Source organism: Scardinius erythrophthalmus (assembly GCF_964197995.2).
Source record: "Scardinius erythrophthalmus genome assembly, chromosome: 13".
In the NCBI taxonomy this organism is placed as follows: domain Eukaryota; kingdom Metazoa; phylum Chordata; class Actinopteri; order Cypriniformes; family Leuciscidae; genus Scardinius; species Scardinius erythrophthalmus.
In genome coordinates, this window is record NC_138233.1 from 8649297 (window position 1) to 8668476 (window position 19180).

At 37.4% G+C, this 19180-nt stretch overlaps 1 protein-coding gene across 1 annotated transcript in view; it reads right to left on the reverse strand.

The window, feature by feature from the left end:
• Positions 1–19180, reverse strand: part of pcgf3 (polycomb group ring finger 3) — a 37736-nt gene that overhangs the window by 2702 nt on the left and 15854 nt on the right. Inside the window, exons 2-8 of the mRNA XM_081382256.1 lie at positions 18776–18875; positions 16069–16186; positions 14195–14291; positions 9466–9521; positions 8618–8728; positions 5386–5474; positions 346–483 (exon numbers count right to left, since the gene is read on the reverse strand). Coding sequence (XP_081238382.1) covers positions 346–483; positions 5386–5474; positions 8618–8728; positions 9466–9521; positions 14195–14291; positions 16069–16186; positions 18776–18790 — 624 coding nt within the window. The 5' untranslated portion in view covers positions 18791–18875. The remainder of the gene's footprint in view (positions 1–345; positions 484–5385; positions 5475–8617; positions 8729–9465; positions 9522–14194; positions 14292–16068; positions 16187–18775; positions 18876–19180) is intronic.

A 19180-nucleotide genomic window follows, 5' to 3' on the forward strand; every position in this document is an offset into this window, starting at 1 on the left:
AAAAACGATGATTAAGTACCAATAATTAGTCAAGTTTTGTGTTAAATTGCACTATGAGATGTTGGCAGGCTGCGAGATACATGACAGAGAGCAAATGATATTACAGGCTATTATTTGTCTCTGAAAATATGAGGCACGTTGAAAGCTTTGTGGGAATCGTGACAGCGCGGAGGAGCTTTGAAATCCGCGTGATGACTCACGCATGAGCCATTGTCATGGAGGAAACTGCGATGCCGGCCGGATTGGTGGCAAAGGTCTCTAACTAGTTAACTTCGGCCAAGGGAAAAGGCAGATAATGGGTTCTGTTTTGAGCCTATGGAGCTTCAGATATGGAGGATCACATACCTCATTGAAGGATGTCAGGTTGAGCTTCTTTGCGATGAACTTCTTGAGATGGAGAACCGTCGCCTGAGCCGAACAACGAATCCACTTCCGCTTGAGTCCTCTGAGCTTACTGCTGTTACACTCCAGACATATACTCACCTGAACAGATAAGACATTTAGACTTAGCACTGATAATCACATGGGAGATTTAGATAACTGCATTGTGTTAGAGACCAGAAAAACGAAACAAATAGCGAAGACAAGTAGCTTAACACATTTTGCAATGTTTGAATCCATTCAGTCTAGGCTACACGTCCTACACGTCAGATACCATGCAGGGCCTGACAAAATATTTGCATGTAAAAACATGATTTCAGGTACTAAACCTACTAAACTGGTGGAATGATCTTTCATTCTCCACTCGAGGCTCTCAAAATCTTGTCGTTGCTTTGTTACACCTGTGCTGTGCCTATTTGCATAAAGTATGCTTAACATTATTGCAACGCCAATGATCGCTGTCGCTCATGTCACCTAAAACTCTCATTGAACATTTGTTGTCATTCCCTCCAGTTGCTTCTCACTGCAAACTGCTGTAATTAATTTTCAATATAAGTGAAAAGATTGGTATTGCAAGCATATGATAATCATATTCAAAACCTCTAATTTAAGTGTTTGATAACTTTGCAGCGCATTCCAAATAAGCTAATTTTGTAAACTGAACTGAACCTCTTGAGATACACTCTGTGTAACTGGAACACAGCTTTTGTATTATTTTTATCCAAAAATATAGTTTTTTTTACATATATATCTCCCAATGACTTTTCCTAGCATATTTGTGACAACAGCGTGTCACTCACAACATAATATGCCAGATGAGTCATTGTCGGTCTCTTGGTAAAGAGCACCTGTCGCAACAACGTGAAGACAATGTTTTTGTTCAATGGCTTAATGCGAGGAATATTCTACCCATTTTAAAGTTTGGGGTAAATAATACTTTTAATTAATACTTGTATTCATTAAGGTTGCAATAATAATAAAAAAACATAGCAACACACACAAATACTGACGCCACCAATACGATTTCAACAACAAAAAAAGCAGATGCCAGCATGCCCTCCACCATCTTTCAAAACTGAGCCGAGGGTTGAGTCGCCAGTGGACCGCGGTCGCCTCGGGCAGAGTGAGGGCTTCAGAGAGTCAAGACGCATTAAGGATTTCATGCCTCTCTCTCTCTCTTCCCGTCCCTCTGTCCTTCTGCCGATAAGTGACTGAGCAGTGCAGAGTGGCACAGTGGCCCATTTGGACCAGGCCTCACCCAGAACAGACAGTAATGGAGAAGGATGAGGAGGGGCAGCTGCGCCTGGCGGCTAAACGCCAGTCCATTTCAAGGGCAAATGGTGCCGAGAGAGAAGGGCCACATTCTTTAAAAGAACAGCGGGCAGTAAATCGCAGATGTGCTCGGTTATAGGCAGGCGGTATGTGAGATGTAATCCAAACACGGGTGTACTAATAAACACAAGCTAGGAACTTCGCTATTAGCTGCATATGTGTGTGTGTGATTACTGGGTCATTACGGCACGGCCGGGGATGTTATGCTCACCGCAAACAGTCACACAAATGACTAATGGTGAACTCACTCAACCAATTAAACCACCGGATCCCAGAACAACCATAAGAGGGGCCTTTTATTTGCAGCAGCCGCCACCAAATAGCTTTCATTTCCTTGAGATGCCAAGAGATGTTGATTATTGTGATTTAAAATCTAATTCTACAAGGTTAGAGCGTCTGGTTTGTGTGGGGAATGTCTGCTGGCTTGTATCTATCACACACTCACTGTGTTGTTATAACCCCACATTCTGAGGTAATTTTAAAAAGGCTGTTTTCTACACTTTTGCCGCATTTAATTTTTTCACCCAGAAGTCTACTTATAATGCTAATCAAGGTGATTTCTTGCACCAAAATCAGCCAATTTAATTTCACATGACCATTTTCTACTCTCTCTCTCTAGCCCTTAGAACTAAACTGGCTCTTTGCAGTCTATTTTACTAGCAATTAGTGATCTCCAATATGTATATTTATCATTCTTAAGAATGGACCGAATAGGTCATAGTTGTTCTTCAGAGACTCACTAAACAGACTCTTTAAGACAAGACAGACTCACAGTGATCTTAATTAATGCGACAGTGATCTTAAGGACCAAAAATAAGTACTTTTTATGAACCAGTTCTTAACAAACTGCTCAAAAGACCCAATTCGCAGAATTGAGACAACTTTCTTTTTTAATTTTTTTCATAAATGAAGACAATCCTGCCAGATAATTATGCTTCTAATGAATTAAATCAGATTAAATAAAACAATAAAATTGTAAACCCTTCATCTAAGCCAGATGCAGGTTGAATTTTGAAGTCTGTCTATTAGCAGTGGAGCGAAATGTTCTGCAGGAATAGTAACGTAACTAAATACATTTTTTCAGTGAATCGTTTGGTCTAGATGATTCTTTCATTAACTGAACTGAATTGGTCTTTGGTCTCAAGTAAACAATAGACTCACTAAACCAACTCTTTCAGCAAGTCTGACTCTCAGTGATCCAAATTAACACGCATAATGTGATTACAGTTATGTGAGGACCAAAACAAACCACTGAAAACCCATTTTTTGGAACGATTAGTCGGACTTGCCATCATTAAAGGCAATCCTATAAAAAACTGCAAACCAAAATTGTGAATGAAGCAAGATAAATATGCTTATAATTAAGCGAGAAAAATAACAATAATTTTAAAAGTGTGAATTTTACCCAGAATGTCAAAAAAATATATATTAGCAGTAGAGTGAAAAGTTCTGCACAAATGCTACTAAATATGTCTAAACAAATCCCATTATTAATAAATCTCTTTAATTCCTTTGCATTTCACAGTTTATGTATTGGCTGGTTCTTTTTGGCTTCACTTCTCCTTGCAAGGTCACCCCGGACGGGTATGACCAACAGAAGTGTTTCATAGCCATCCGAGCGTAACTGAACGAGTACTGCTGAAATTTTTATCTCCATTTTACATTATATATGAGGGCAAAGTGCCTGTCTCAGCTTTACTACAGCAGACCGCATGTGCAGACAATCTCTCCTCGTACTTTTGCAAGACAACTGACTGATGACCACAGGACACAGTCTGAAATCTCCATCGATCTCTTCCTCCCACAAACAAGAACACAGGCACATTTATGCCATTTACACCCTAGCATACCTTGTTTTTCTTTGTGCTTTCTTCTCTATAAATCTCACTCACATGCACACACTCCGCCAGGGAATCTTATTTCACACTACGAGTTATTGCATTTTTAGATTTTTGCTGGAAATGCAATCATTGCAAAAAATAGTACACATTTAAATATACACTCAAATATATCTAAGACGGTATAAACAGCGTAAACATCAGACCGCCCTACACTCCATTTGGTATCAGATCCTATATAAAGAAAATAATCTGTATTCCAAATGCAGTAGCAGTGTGTAGACATCAGCCGCACAACCTTCTGTTATTACATTAAATCACAGTCTTTAATGAAACTACCAACCCTCTAAAACACTGAAACGGCTCTGCATAAGTATCTGAACACAGACTGGATATTTCAGACAGGAAGGGGTTAAGCATTTGGCATATTAACTATTATTTTGATAGTCCACTTTAGACATTCAACCAACTATAAGTAACTTTTGCAACTACGTCTCAACTACCAGTTATTAGAGTATTATTAGACTGACTATTATTTTTTTTTTAATTATTATTATTATTTTTTTTTTTTTTCATTAGGTCACCTGATGGAGTTTTTCGGTTCCTTGCCACTGTTGCCTTTGGCTTGCTCAGTTGGGGATATTTAATTTAATTAATCAATCAACGATACTATTGATCAGCATTACCAAACGTAGACGTTCCACTAGAAACAAACATTGATGTATTGTTCTAATTTATTACTGTGAAGCTGCTTTGATACAACCTGTGTTGTGAAAAGCGCTATATAAATAAACTTGACTTGACTTGACTTGACTAGACTGTCTGTTCCCACAAAAGACATTCTAGTACTGACTGGAAGTAACTTTTTAAGTACATGTAAACTAACCGTAACTATAACAGTCTACTAATGAGAGTTGGCATATAGTTGCAAAATAATGAGAATTAGTTGAGATGTAAATGCAAAATGACTTATAGTTAGCAGTAAAAAATAAATTTTTCGATTAATCGTTTTTTTAAAATGTGGTCATTTCAAAATCGATTCTAAATGCCACGAATCGATTTTTTATTACCCTATTACCCAAAAGCCAGTATTAGTTTTCCTCCACTGTTCATAGGCTTGCAAACTCCATTTTATAGCCAATGCTGTGAGATTTTATGTTTGTTTTATCGTAATCATAAAATAACCTCAACTAGTGCTGCTCGAATTTAGAATCGAAAATCGAATCGAGAATCGAATTGAGAGCTTGCGAATCGAAATTGAATCGAATTGTAACATCTGAATCGATACCCAGCCCTAGTTAGCAAAATCTCTAAAGTGGACTATTCTAATAAAGTGTAACCTGACAGTTTTCGGAATGGAAAACTAGTACACTGTACTGAAGACTACATCTTTTTTTAATATAATGGTAAATGCATTATGCAAAGAGAAACATTTTAAATACTATTATGCTGCACATGACCTCATTATGTTCAACAAGTTAATAAAAATAATAATAATATAATTTTTATTCAATGTCCCAAATCAGAACAAGGATGTTAAAATCTGATATAATTGGTTCATTCATCACTCTAAAAATGGAAACTGGTCACATTGAGCACATTACATTATGGGATACGCTATTCTATGCTGGGTGCTCTATTGTAGACTGGGAAATATGTGTCATCCGTGTATTCCAAAGTACTGTACACGGCAGAAATAGACTAGTACAGTAGCATAATATTCCGAACATAGCCCTTTTCAGGGATTTGTTCATACTAAACAAGGTCACACTAACATAGTGTGAAGCTCCCTTGTGGGAAATGAACAAGGTCAGATGGGTACGGGGAAACCTACCTGCTCATCACTGCGATGGTAGTCATTGTCCTCCTCTGCTTTCTCCTCTCCTGCTTCCTTATTGGCTGGATCCTCTGATTTCAGGTCACCTGGTGGAGTAAAATTTTACAAAATTAACACAAGACGGACTCTAAACAACCATACTGTAGAGCTGAAAGAACATACATTTAACTTAGCAAACAACAGCTTCAACTTTTAAAACGATCAATGTTTAATCATAATTTGAATTACGGTTCCAAGCATTTATAATTCATTGTTTCTCAGAGCTTGAATTATATTGAGTATTAGTTTGGGATTCTCGGAAGAGTTTCTTCATTACCATGAAGAAACATTCATCAAACAAGAAAAAGAAAAAACAATTATCTCAACCTGCTCCGCCACACATGTACAAGTATACAAAACAAATTTGCACCTCATTAATGGAAACAGAATCATTTGTGATTCAGCCTGCCCAAATAACACTTCACACACACCTCAGACAGCCAAACCGCTGTCCACTGATCAGGTCAGAAACTAGGGCTGCATCTCATTACAGATTTATACATGCCTAAAAATACCCTCCTTCATTAACATTGATGAGAGAGATCCAGTGTAACCAATACTACTGTTTAAGAGATTGGGGGTCAGCAAGATCGTTTTTGTTTTTAAGAAATTGAAACTTTTTTTCAGCATGGATGCATTAAATTGATCAAAAGTGACAATAAAGACATAAAACAAATGCTGATCTTTCTATTCATGAATCTTGAAAAAAATTATGTTTCCACCAACATATTAAGCATCACAACTGTTTTCAACATTGATATAATAAGAAATGTTTCTTAGGCACCAGATCAGCATATTAAAATGATTTCTGAAGGATCGTGTGACACTGAAGGCAATGATACTGAAAATTCAGCAAGGAATAAATTACACTTTAATTATTAAAACACTTATACTTTTGAATCCTTTTGAACAGTAGTGTATATGAACAGCATCCGTCAATTATCACAAAAATAAATCGTAAAACATCCTGAAGTCTTTAAAAATGAACTTAAAGGATTGCTAAGACTTAACTACATAAACATGAAGCTCACACTTGTGTGATCATTACTTACAGTATCAAATTGTTGTTATTTGTGTTGTACATTTGCACCAAGTATCCATTTTTCATTTTTGACAAACCGAGAGTCAAAATTTTCAGTGATTGTTGACATCAGGCCACAGGTGCTGTCAATATAGCTTAAGCTGTATTTAACACTGAATATTCTTCTTTTAAATCCTCAAAGCAACATTTTTGCTTAAGTCACCAAAACTGTCCAATGCAAGAGGGAATTAGATGCATATAACCAGTCTAGTCGAGCATGGCTGAGTTATTTTATTGCATTTCAACCGAACGACTGTCCACACACCCTCATGATTTTGTATGAGGGGCTGTTAAACATCACTATGACATTGTCATTGCATCACCAGAAATCTCAACTGAATTAATGGGAAAGAGATCTCCAGCATCTGGTCGAAATGCACTCTGGGTTCAGTCGTTCTTAAGCCTCGACTGTTACAGTGATGGCTTCTTCACAGGACACTCAGAATATCCTTTCCGATACTTAAAATGTTCCCTGGCTGGGAAAAAGTTCACGGAGGCTGAGCTAATCTGAGGCAAGCAGACTGTGACTTCCAGCGGAATAAGTTTTCGTTAGGGTGGTTAATAGACAGGGTGCCTCTGCAAAGCTGTCCGGGGATGAGGCGGACAAGCTAAGGTGGCAATTTGACCATGCTTTCCGGAAGGGTGACTTCTTTTTCAAGCTCAGCAACAGTCACAGGTTAATATCCACTGTTATGGGTTTTGAGAAGGACCGTCAGGTACCCTACTGTGGCATGAGGAGGCTAATCATCCTTATAAAGGGTACATCTGTGACACCGAAAAAGTATTTTTGATGCTCATAAAAATCATAAATAAAGGCTGTCATGCTTATTTGTGGGCAGGTTGTGTGGTAATGCGGTCAGTTACGTCATCGGTTTACCACGTGACTCTCCTCTCGGTTCAGTTTGATGGTTTTGCGGTGCGCTTGAGGAGTTAAAATGAAGTACTGTACAGAAAAACGGGTCTGCTAAACTAGCTGAGACAATGTGGAACAAGAGACCACTTGCATCTAAGCCTTATTTACTACAATGCATGAATCCAGCCATTACGGCTGCTGACTCAACATGCCTGAGGGCCAGTATTTGCACAGACTTTATCACTGCGCACAGACCTGAAAGATGAAAAGAACAAGATGCTGCCTGGGTTTAGATGATTGTGTTATATCAAACAAATGGTAAGGGCCTGTTTCCTACCAAATAAACTCAAATAATGTGCTTGTTTTGAGGCTAAGGAAGCTTCCAAACACTCTTCCTTTAATGCTGCTTTAGAACAATATAATAAAAGCAGAATACTGGGCAAATAAGAAGTTATGTTTTGCGTTAAAAAAAGGAAGCCTTTTTTATGACTTTTTTTTTTGTATTGTTACATGACAATTAAAGCACATTTTCCCACCAATTTTCCATATTGTAATACAAAAAAAAATATTGACAGTAATAAATCAATTATATAGAATATTGATATACTCTACGATTATCTTATGCTTATCAAGGCTGCATTTAGCAGACAAAAAGAATGCAGTAACAACAGTAATTTTATTGTTTAAAATAACTTTTTTATTTTAATCTATTTTAAAATGTAATTTATTCCTGTGCTGCCAAAGCTGTATTTTCAGCATTGTGTTGCTTAATATATTTGTGGAGATCATGATACATTTTTTCAGTTCAAAAGAACAGCTTTTATATAAAATAGAATTTTTTTTAACATTATAAATGTCTTTACTGTCAATTTTGATCAATTTAATGTGTTCTTGCTAAATATTTATCTAAAAAAAAAAAACGTTTGAATGGTAGTGTATCATTTACATTGACAAGCATGGAGGTTTAACTGTCTATAAATTTATGCTGAAAAAAAGATTGCATTCCAGAAATAAGAATAACCACTGAGGATTATTTAAAAAAAAAAATCCAAATTAATACATCTGTGGGCATTACAGTAATGAAGAATCTGGGGAAAAATGTGCTTAACTACCATGAAAATAATGTCATGCTGCAAAGATTCGTTACGGTCCTTCAGTATGATTCATTTTCTTTATACAAATTATGATTTTTTTATGACATGAACATGTGAAAGGCACACTGTCCCACTTCCACTGTGATCCTAGATGGGACGTACCATTGCGCTGAGTGTCCAGGTGGGTTTTCAGGTTGCACAGTTCTCCTTTGATGTCTCCAGGCACTTCCATGCCTAACTTCTGATAGAATTCTCTCTGTTTCTTCATCTCCGCTGCACACAAGAAAGCAAATAGGATGAATTAAAGTCTGACTATTAATCTTACAACAGCATACATCATAAGCTGCTTCATGAAATATGCTTTGCATAAGAAAAATTTGATGTGATCAGAGGGTATTTTTGCTACCAGTTTGCATGGATCTTACGGAACTGTTCTAGACAGCATGAAACACGCTTAACTTCTATAGTGTCACGTATTTTTAAGAAAAACAGAAGTGTGACCTTTGCTACAGAAGCAAAATAACTTTTAGGGGTTAAAATCGCTTTACATTTTACTAAAGCTTACGCAATTTTTCTTTCCTCAGTCTAATGTGTTTTAATGAATTTTAAGCCTAGGTGTCTTAAAGGGATAGTTCACCTCAAAATGAAAATTCTGTCATCATGTATTCACCTTTAAGTTGTTGTAAACCTGCATGAGTTTCTTTGTTCAGTTGAACACAAGAGAAGATATTTTGAAGAATGCTGGTAACTATACAGTTGATGGAGCCCATTGCCTTCCGTAGTATAAAAACTAAATACTATGGAAGTCAATAGGGACCAGAAACTTGTTACCAACATTCTTCAAAATATCTTCTTTTGTGTTCAACAGAACAAAGAAACTAATACAGGTTTAGAACAACTTGAGGGTGAGTAAATGATGATTTTCATTTTTGGGTGAACTATCCCTTTAAGGTGGGAAAATACAATTTGTACTCTGATATCTATACCTCTAAAACAAAAAGAACACAAACCTTCTTGCAGTCCTGGCACCAACTTATAGACAATATCTTGCATTGTTCGGTCATGGCTGAGGAAAAGGGAGAAATGGTAATGAATATAATTTATTTAAACAATATGCATTATTACAGCAAGAAACACAGCTGAAGGAAAAGTAAGAAACGCACAAAAAAAGAACACCAATAACATTCCAATTAGTATTTGCATTCGGCAGGCATGTTTCCTCATAACTATGATCTTTAATTAGCATATAGTGTAGTTCTTCCTCGTGTCTCTATATTCTCCTGTGACCGGTGGGTCTCAGGGCTCGGAGGTAAACCTATTAAGCGTGTGTTGACATGTTCATCTCTGTGGCGCCTGTTGTGCGGCTGCCCGGCTCCGAGAACATGTTTCCATGGTGCAAAACCCACGAGTGCCGGTTCCAAGAAACCAACAGCCAAAACAAGAACACACTCTGAGATTCACAGCTCTGGTTTATGTTGCTTGTACTTTCTAGGACACTGTAAATTCACTCTGAAAAGAAAAAAATCTAAAAAGACATCTTAAACCATTGCACTCCTTTAAGGATACATCTCATGTCGAGAAGATGTTGAAGTGATTTGGAGAGAAATGTCATTACATAAAGAAATGTGTGTTCATTATATTTTCATAACAATTAAGCCCATTTTACCCAAATTCTCATTAAAGTAATTACTTTAATACTAATATTATCTTTTATTTTATTTACACTACCATTCAGAAGTCTGTAAGATTTTTTATATTGTTTTTGAAAGAAGTCTCTTATGCTCACCAAAGCTGAAAAAATACAGTAAAAGCAGTAGGGTCATTCCTGGGATTCAGAAATTTTCTTTTTTCAAAATACATACAATTAAGTTTCTAAATACCCCACATCATTAGGCACATATCAAACCTCCAACAAATCATATTTCCCACCTTCCCACCAATTTGATTGTGTTAGTCCTTAAGATGTCAGGTGGTAATCAGCAAGAAATGCAGTCATTTTTGATTACTTTAATGACAAGGTTGAGAATAGTGTGACAGGGTTGAATACTGAAACAGTTTAAAAGGGAAAAATTGCCTTAAATTTTATATTTTTAACTTAGTCTCTCTCTCATATTGTGCCCTTCTCTCTGGGTCAACAAATCTGCATGCACAACACTGTCTTTCTGCTGCTGATGTGGCTGCCATTTCTGACATAGATAGTTGTCAATGTTTCAGTGGACACATTCCATCAAATATTCTATTTATATTAAATTCTGAGTTGTCATGATTTTGGTAAGTATAGATTTACTGAAACCATGGCTATATTATAATTTTTTTTATATAAAATTATTCATAAATGAAGTGAAAAACAAGTTTACAACCCCGAAACAATGAGAAATATACATATATGTGACAGGGTTGAGTGTGATGGGCTTGAGGTTTTTGCTCAAAATGGCCACTGGTCCTCATGTAGTGTAGGAAAGTAGACCATATACGGTAGCAATGAATTAAGTACATTGTATATACTTATACTCAGGGCTTGACATTAACACCCGCCAACCCACCAAATGCGGGTGGATTTTGCTCGTGGCGTCACTCAAACTAGCCACTTTGACAGGTTGAATAATTGTAGTCTTTTCAAAAGGCATCTGAAATAAGTGTGTGACACTACGACACTACAACTCCTATGAGTATTACATGCACACAGTGTTGCCTTGCGCTTGTGTGTTAGTGACCAACAACACAGAAACAAAGAGACAGCTAACTTAGCTGCCCTGCTGGAGTAACGTTGTTTGCTGGTGAAGCTATGTGGCGACATATATACATAATACATGGTTTTATTTAAAAAAAGGAGCTTTACACACAGCCTTATCAGAGCTAATGATAATGACCTGTATTGTTATATATCTATGTAGTCTTGATTTGGGTGTGTACAGTGGTTTTACATTTAAAAGGGTTGTAATCTAGTTCAAGTAAATTTTAGCACGCCCTAGTCAACTTTTATCAGGTAACTTCACAACAACAAAAATGTGGCTAGTAAAAATGCTGTGTGGCTAGTAACTTTGGAAAACCACTGGCCACATTGGCTAGTGAGCAAAAAAGTTAATGTCGAACCCTGCTTATACTTATAGATAAAAAATAGTTGAGTCGACAGTACCCTACCTGACCATAATATACCTCAAAAATATTAATAAAAAGTATGATAATATTTACCATCTTCTGCACCACTGTTAAAGAGACCGTAATGTCAATACTGGAAAATTATGTAATTTGGCCTCATTTTCTTTATGCAAATTTTTTTGGAGGAGTTCTTTATGCAAAGATTTTGGGGTTTCAGTTCAGTGAAAAAGGCCTTGTGAAAGTTCAGTTCCTCTTAATGGCACATAATGACTTCGATAAGTAGGAAACTGATCTTAGATCTGCACTCGTGCTACATTGAGTATACAGGCCAGTTCTGTGTCAAGGTTCAGTTTGCTGTTAGCTGATGAGAGAGAAAGAGAAAGAAAGAGTTCAGGATAGTGAGGCAGCAGAGCACCTGTGTCCTTGGTGCACAGCCAGAGCCACCACCTGTTCCCAAATCCCAGCAGCCTGGCGGGGAAGCTAGAGGTCCAATTAGCCGCCAGCGAGCTTCCACAGAGGGGGCCGGAAGGCCTGGTGGTGAGGGGGTGACTGGCATTTAGCTAGCTGATCAACAAAAGCTCCGATTTGCGTGTGTGTGGGTGTATGTTTGCGCAAGTGCGAGAGAGACGAGGATCAATGAGCTGCCACTGTTAATACACACAAATCCAGTTTTCATTCACGATCAAACAGTGTGGCTCATAAATACCAGGGTGTTAAACTAAGGTCAGATTAATCATGCGGAGAGAGGGGAGGGCTGGTTTAATGGTGTAGCTGACCCCGAACTCTTATATTGTCTCTTCCTTCTTTTCCCCGCATGGCTTTCATCCACCAGAAAGGCTGGGGCGTCTCTTTTCCACCACATTCAGAAGGCAGCGAGGAAGCCATGGGATCATGGTGAATATTTAATGTGTTTGGAAATTGTTTCTCATCAGCGCACGACTGCAAGCAACTATGCAGCTAAATGACGAATTAAGAAAGAGCTGGCATCCGGCCCAGAGCACCAGCGAATCCATCAGACACAGAGGCACCGATGCTCAGGGGGCAGATGGACGACACACCCCAACAGTTTACACACATCTACACACCGAGCACATCTGTGTGTGTGTGTGTGTCTCTCAGCAGCAAGGCCTTTCCATATTGAAACAGGAAGTCTGAGTGGGAGATATGATTGCAAAAGGCTTGTTTGGTCAGTACACATGCATACAGATGAGTCTGACCTCAAAGCTAACAGAAATGAGCACAAAGTCACATAAAACTTAAAAACTTCAACAAAATTGATATGTAACATAATATAAATACAATTTTTACATTTTGTGGAGAAAAACTATGTGGAAAAAAGGTGTGCTATGATGCTAGGATGGTCAAAAGTCTATCCTAGTCCAGCCAGTCAAAAATCTGATCACTTAAATAAATAACTCTCCTCAACAAGCAGCTTTCAACGAACCATGAGCAAAAGTAAAACCACCATCTATGTTTAAAAGAACTTAATTATCAGCAAGGATGCATTAAAGCTGTAGTCCGAAGCTGTAGAACTACAAGTATCTTGCAGAAGAACATTGTTGCCGGAGCTACTTCTCTCTGTTTATGTCTATGACGACCCAAACCAGTCTAAAAAAGTCCCAGTATAAACACTTATTATAGGTGTACCGTATTGATTCAGGATAAGACAAAAACACGGTTTGGAAAATGGATTCATGATGTACTCACTTATTATATAAATTCTGTAAATTTTGAACACAAAAAAGTTACAAACTGCAGCTTTAAATTGACTAAAAGTGACAGTAAATGTATTAAAAGATATCAAATAAATGCTGTTCTTGTGAGCTTTCTATTCATTAAAAAATCCTGAAAAAATGTATCATAGTATCCACACAAAAATATCAAGCAGCACACCTGTTTTTAATATTGATAAGAAATGTTTCTTGAGCAGCAGATTAGAATGATTTCTGAAGGATCATGTGACACTGAAGACTGGAGTAATGATACTGAAAATTCAGCTTTGCATTACAGAAATAAATAAAAAATGTAAATATATTAAAATAGAAAACAATTACTTTAAATTTTAATAATATTTAACAATATTATTGTTGTTACTGTATGTTAGCCTTGGTAAGCATAAGAGACTTAAAAATAAAATGATCTCCCTTTTATGCAGAGTGCTCTCAAGAGGTCACTTCCTTTTGAACCAGAAAAAAAATGACCCAAAACGGTCCAGAATTCTGCACTGCCGTGATAAACAAACACCCTGCAGTTGTAATCTTGACTTTCCATGTGCCAGCTCTACCCTGATTCACAGTCTGGATTTGTAGTAAACCTACTACCGATGGTGTAGCTGTCTGTTCCAGAAGAGCGTAAAGCTTTCAGGTCACATCGCCAGATGTTTTCTCTGGGATGTGTGCGCTGAAGAGGAACACTCCACCCTGGACATCAATAATTCAGCCTCCGACAGAGAGCTGGAGGGAGACACGCCGCCTTCAAATACCCATGTGGCTGTATGACACGCAGATAACACACGCATGCACACAACACCCAGCAGTCAAAGACAACGCTATTCACCGATGTGCCTTGATGGACCCCTACTGGCCTGCTCTGGGGTTTATATTGACTGAGACGTGTTTGTCTGCTGCGGTAAACTCTTACCCGATGTACTGCAGTGGATGGCTCTGGTGAATGACAATCCGACATGTGGGACAAGTGTTGTTCTCTTCTAGGTACTTCACCAAACAGCTCCTGCAGACTAAATATATATAACATAAACACAGTTAGTCGATTCATTTTGAACATTATACATCATTATATTGATTTCCACAGACACAGGAATGTCACACTGACGTGAATTAAATAACATGAAGTAAAATGACTCGGCACAAACCTAGAGGCAAAATATAAAAATGAAACGAATAGCATCTCTAGTTTTATGACTCAAACTACCAAATGCATAATTGTAAAGGCTCTTGATCAAATCTCCCATCACATGCTCAGAAACAAGCAATCTGTGGCACAATGACTCCCTCTAGTGTTCAATTCAATCACTGCTGTTTAAATGCTACAAAACTTGGCTGTAACCAGCTAGTGAGCTTGCAGTTCAAATCATATGAGTTTCACAAAAAGAGATTTTGAGTCAGGTCTTTTTTAATGCGGGCCACATGATTTGTTTACTGACAATCTTGGTCTGCATCCGAAATTGCATACTCTTCTATTTTTGAATAAATAATTACTTCACGACCGCTAAAAAAGTATGTTCTATATAGTATAAATGTGTGTAGTATGAATGTAATCTGGACGTACTACTTTTGCTATGCTGTCATAATTATGTTGCTTCACTGCCATTCACAAATCCTCTCCTGTGGCCTCATGGGAGAGTAAAGTGTCCATCATTTTCACACTTCAGAATCTTGCTAGAAGTAGTAGCTCATCCATGTACTTTTTGCCTACTCTTTTATGAGTAATGTGAATTTGGACATAATAATTTTTTAAACATTCTGTTTTTCACCTAATATATAGTAGGGTAGTATGCGATTTTGGATGAAGTCTTCCTGTCCAGTTAGCTGTTAGTCACTGCATCACTGAGCCAGAACAATTAGTTTGGACCGGTTTTGTGAACCAGATCATTCATCAGAAAAGATCTGACTCAAATAATGATTTGTATACAAATTAGACATCAGTAATTCTCACTTAAAAATGCCAAGGAGAGCTTTCATTAAACGTAAATTTTCCTCTCACAAAATGATCATATGGCTTAAGAAGACTTGGAATACAGCACAATATAGTACAGTCATTTGGACTTCTTTTATGCTTCCTTTTATGTTTTTTTTTTTTTTTTTTTTTTTTTCCTTTATGATATTCCTCAAAATTCACATATAATATAATAAATAAAAAATAAAATGAGTAAATGAGCACTTTAATATCTGTTAAAAAATTTGCTCTTAAAGGGATATTTCACCACTGGAAAGATGAATGTGTATTTAAATTGTGTCATTTATGTAGTAGAAATGTGAAATTATTTTAGAAGTTAGTTCTAGACTGAGAAAAGCCAGAAAATGTATTTTTGGCTCATGTGGATGAAAGACAACAACTCCCAGAATGCACTTGCTTCGCTGCCCTACAAGGCCACTCCCAAGCCATGCCTACCGGTTACAGAGGGCAGTATCAGAAGAAATGATACAACTAGGCTACTAGTGGACTCGAAACTGAAAAGACGCCGTTTTATCGTGAGATCCCCCTATGGGCGGGTTGAAAACATGCGGAACGAGTTCCTCCTATTGGCTGTAGTCTCTCGCCTCTGGCCAAAAAAGCCTCCGATGATGCAAAATGATGATTTTTGCGTCATTGGAGTTTTTTTTTCCAGACACACAATACAGAAATCTCTCATCTCAAAGGGACATGAGGGAGGGAAGCAAGGCCATTCGAAAATACTACCGGGTTTCTACTGATACTGAAAGCTTAATGCTAATCGGTGAAGTATCCCTTTAATTAAAATAAAGAGTAGATATTGGTGTGTAAATAACACTCACAGGTGTGTAAGCACTCAGTGACCGTGGTGGCGTCGATCAGGTACCCCTCACACAGACGACAGGTGATGTGGGCATTGATGTCCCACAGTTTAATCTTCCTGGTTAACATCTCGGGGTTCTGGATGAAAGAGAAATGGACGACAAAGAAAGGTTAAAAACATGTCACAAAACAAAATACCAATACAAACCTCAAGCTGTAGGGTCAACGTAATTTAACAATTTAAGTTTTTCATCAAATGATCTGTATTAATTACTAATAAATAAGGTCTAACGATTGGGTCAGGAGGGATATCTTATAGGTCACAAGGGTCAACCCTACACTCTTAAAAAAATGAAGGCTCCAAAGTGGGTTTTAGCTTTGCAGATTTGCCATAGAAGAACCTTTCAGAAAACAAATCTTAAAAGAACCATACTTTCTTATTGTGAAGAACATTTTAAAAATCTAAAGATCCCACCTTTTGTGGAATGGAAAGGTCCCATGGATGTAAAAGGTTCTTCATGTAACCATCAATGCCAATAGAGAACCTTTATTTTTATGTGTGTATATCCCAACTCATTAAACATTAGGTTGCCTCCATATTTTACATCAAAACAAGTGTCATTTTCATGTTTTCAGAGAAAACTGTTTTTCGTTTGGCTAATTCCTAGTCGCCCGCCACTTTAAAGACAAATCATGTTGTTTGTTTTGGGACGTCCCATGTGAAGCAGCCAGACGACTCTATTGACCAGTGTTATCCACTGCAGCACAAACAGTGTCAGGACACATGCTGCTCATATTCAATACACATTAAAAAGATTATTCAACACACCAGCTGCCCACTGACAAGAAAATAATTAGATCTATGTTGCTTCAATATTTGTAATTCAGCTTTGAAGAACAATCTGTGTTGGAACACAGATTTAAAAAAATATATATATGCCGGTATTAATATTAAGAGGAAGTACATAGATATTGCACAAACATCAACCCCAAAGAGTCAACATACCGCTTTTAATTTCCTGTCTTGTTGTGCATAGGCCTAGTTCATCATATATATGTATAAAGAGCATGCACAGAGAAGTCCAAATTAAACAATTCCCCACCGTAATTACACATTGATGGCCTAAGACACGAAACGAGCAGTTTGTGTGCGAAAACAAACAGTATTTATATCGTTTTTACCTCTTGTACACTTTCCGGCGCTTGCGCAGACTAAGCCAGAACGCGCGCACACTTCACACACCAGGAACAGCGCACGACCTCAGATCACTTGGACGTGGTTGTGTAGAGGTAAAAACGATATAAATACTGTTCGTTTTCTCACACAAACCACTCGTTTCGTGTCTTAGGCCATCAATGTGTACTTACGATGGGGAATTGTTTAATTTGGACTTCTCTGTGCATGCTCTTTGAGGTGGTGACCATCGACCTGCATTATACGACTGACAGACAAGAACGGTTTGACTTAAAAATATCAAAATTGAAACTACTGCGGAAACAAAGACACCTACATCTTGAATGCCCTTGAGGTAAGCTAAAACATACCAAAATTTAATTTCAAAGTGAACTATCCCTTTAAGTTAATTGTTAAATGAAATTTAAGGTATTTTTAACATGTTGCAACCGTCCCTGGGTTGTGTTGCAACTGTCCCCTGGGTTGGGGTCAGTTGCAACATTTGGCTTCTTCCATTCAAATAAATACTGTGAACGATATGTCATATATAATCATCTTTAAATGGTATGGGTAATTAGCAGACAGATGCAAGTTTACAAATTTGGTTGGTCTAGCTCAAATAGTCTCTGAGTAACTGAGAGAAATGCAAAAAGTGTTGCAACCGTCCCCGGTCTCCCCTACATTTTAATGTCTTTGAAATAATTTTCACTGATAGCTTGTAAAATTACAAAAACTCTGAATGCGTTCTGTACATTGGATCTGGTTGGAACTTAAGTGATTGCAGTGTAGAAAAGTGTGTAGAGATGAAAGAGAAGCACTACTAGCACTGCAATAAGGCCAAATGTGTTCAGTGAGGCATAAGCACAGGTGTTTTATGTTATGGCACTTCCTCATAAAGGATGAATTCATGAATTCAGCCAGTAGCCATACTGCAATAACATAATCAGTGCAGTGTCAAATGAGGACAGAGAACTGCCACGGGCTGCAGTGAATATTACACTCTCACATTAGTGGGCTTCAATAAAAGTTGGAGCTTCAAAGCCATTCATTTACCCATGAGTCTAAATACATTATTCTGAGAAAAAAAAAAAAAAAAGTTAAATCCAAAACTGAGCATTATACAAGGATCATGGGGCATTGCTGTTTTGAACAGATCACACAAAAGTTTTTAGTAAATAAAATACTTCTTATAGTCAAACTGTTAGCCTACGTCACAACTTACACAAATGAGGTTTGTGGGCTCCAGCACAGGATTTATTTTATTAATTAGTAACGCCTTACATTTTCCGTCTGCTGAATTTCAGGCTTCACACAAAGAATATTATCTTTGAATATACTTTTATGGGACCTTTTTGAAGCCTTTCAGTATGAATCACAATTTATCTTTCTGTTGCAGAAAACCAGAAGCTTGGACATTCTGCCAAACATCTCCTTTTTATGAAAAAATAAGATATGAGATTGAAACAACAAAGGAAATGAGGGTGCACCAATTAAGATTGTTAAGATCAGATTAAACATTGTGCAGCAGAAAGGAAGTGATGCAATACACTCACCCCTATTGCCGCCATGTGTCTACTGCTGAGGGTCTGGCAGCCGGGCTTCTTCTGCGAGACACAGGGTGGTGTTAACTCTGCATCCTGTGCTCCACTTCAGCTGCAAAAAACACACAGGCATTTATTTATTTACACACATTTATACACAAAATGGTGACAAGGAAACAGACTATTTTCCCCGTTTGCCTTTCCAGAATGTTTTCAGTAAATAACATTTTCCGTTTTCAAGATTTCAAAATTGCAACTAGTATTGAGCTTTTTGTATTGGAGTTATTTACAGCTTTCTTATCAACTCCTTATCAGCATTTCTAAAACTGTAAAAAAAAAAAAAAAAAAAAGGCAAACTGCAAATGTAAAGGAGAAGTTCACTTTTAAAATGAAAATTGTGTCATCATATAATCACCC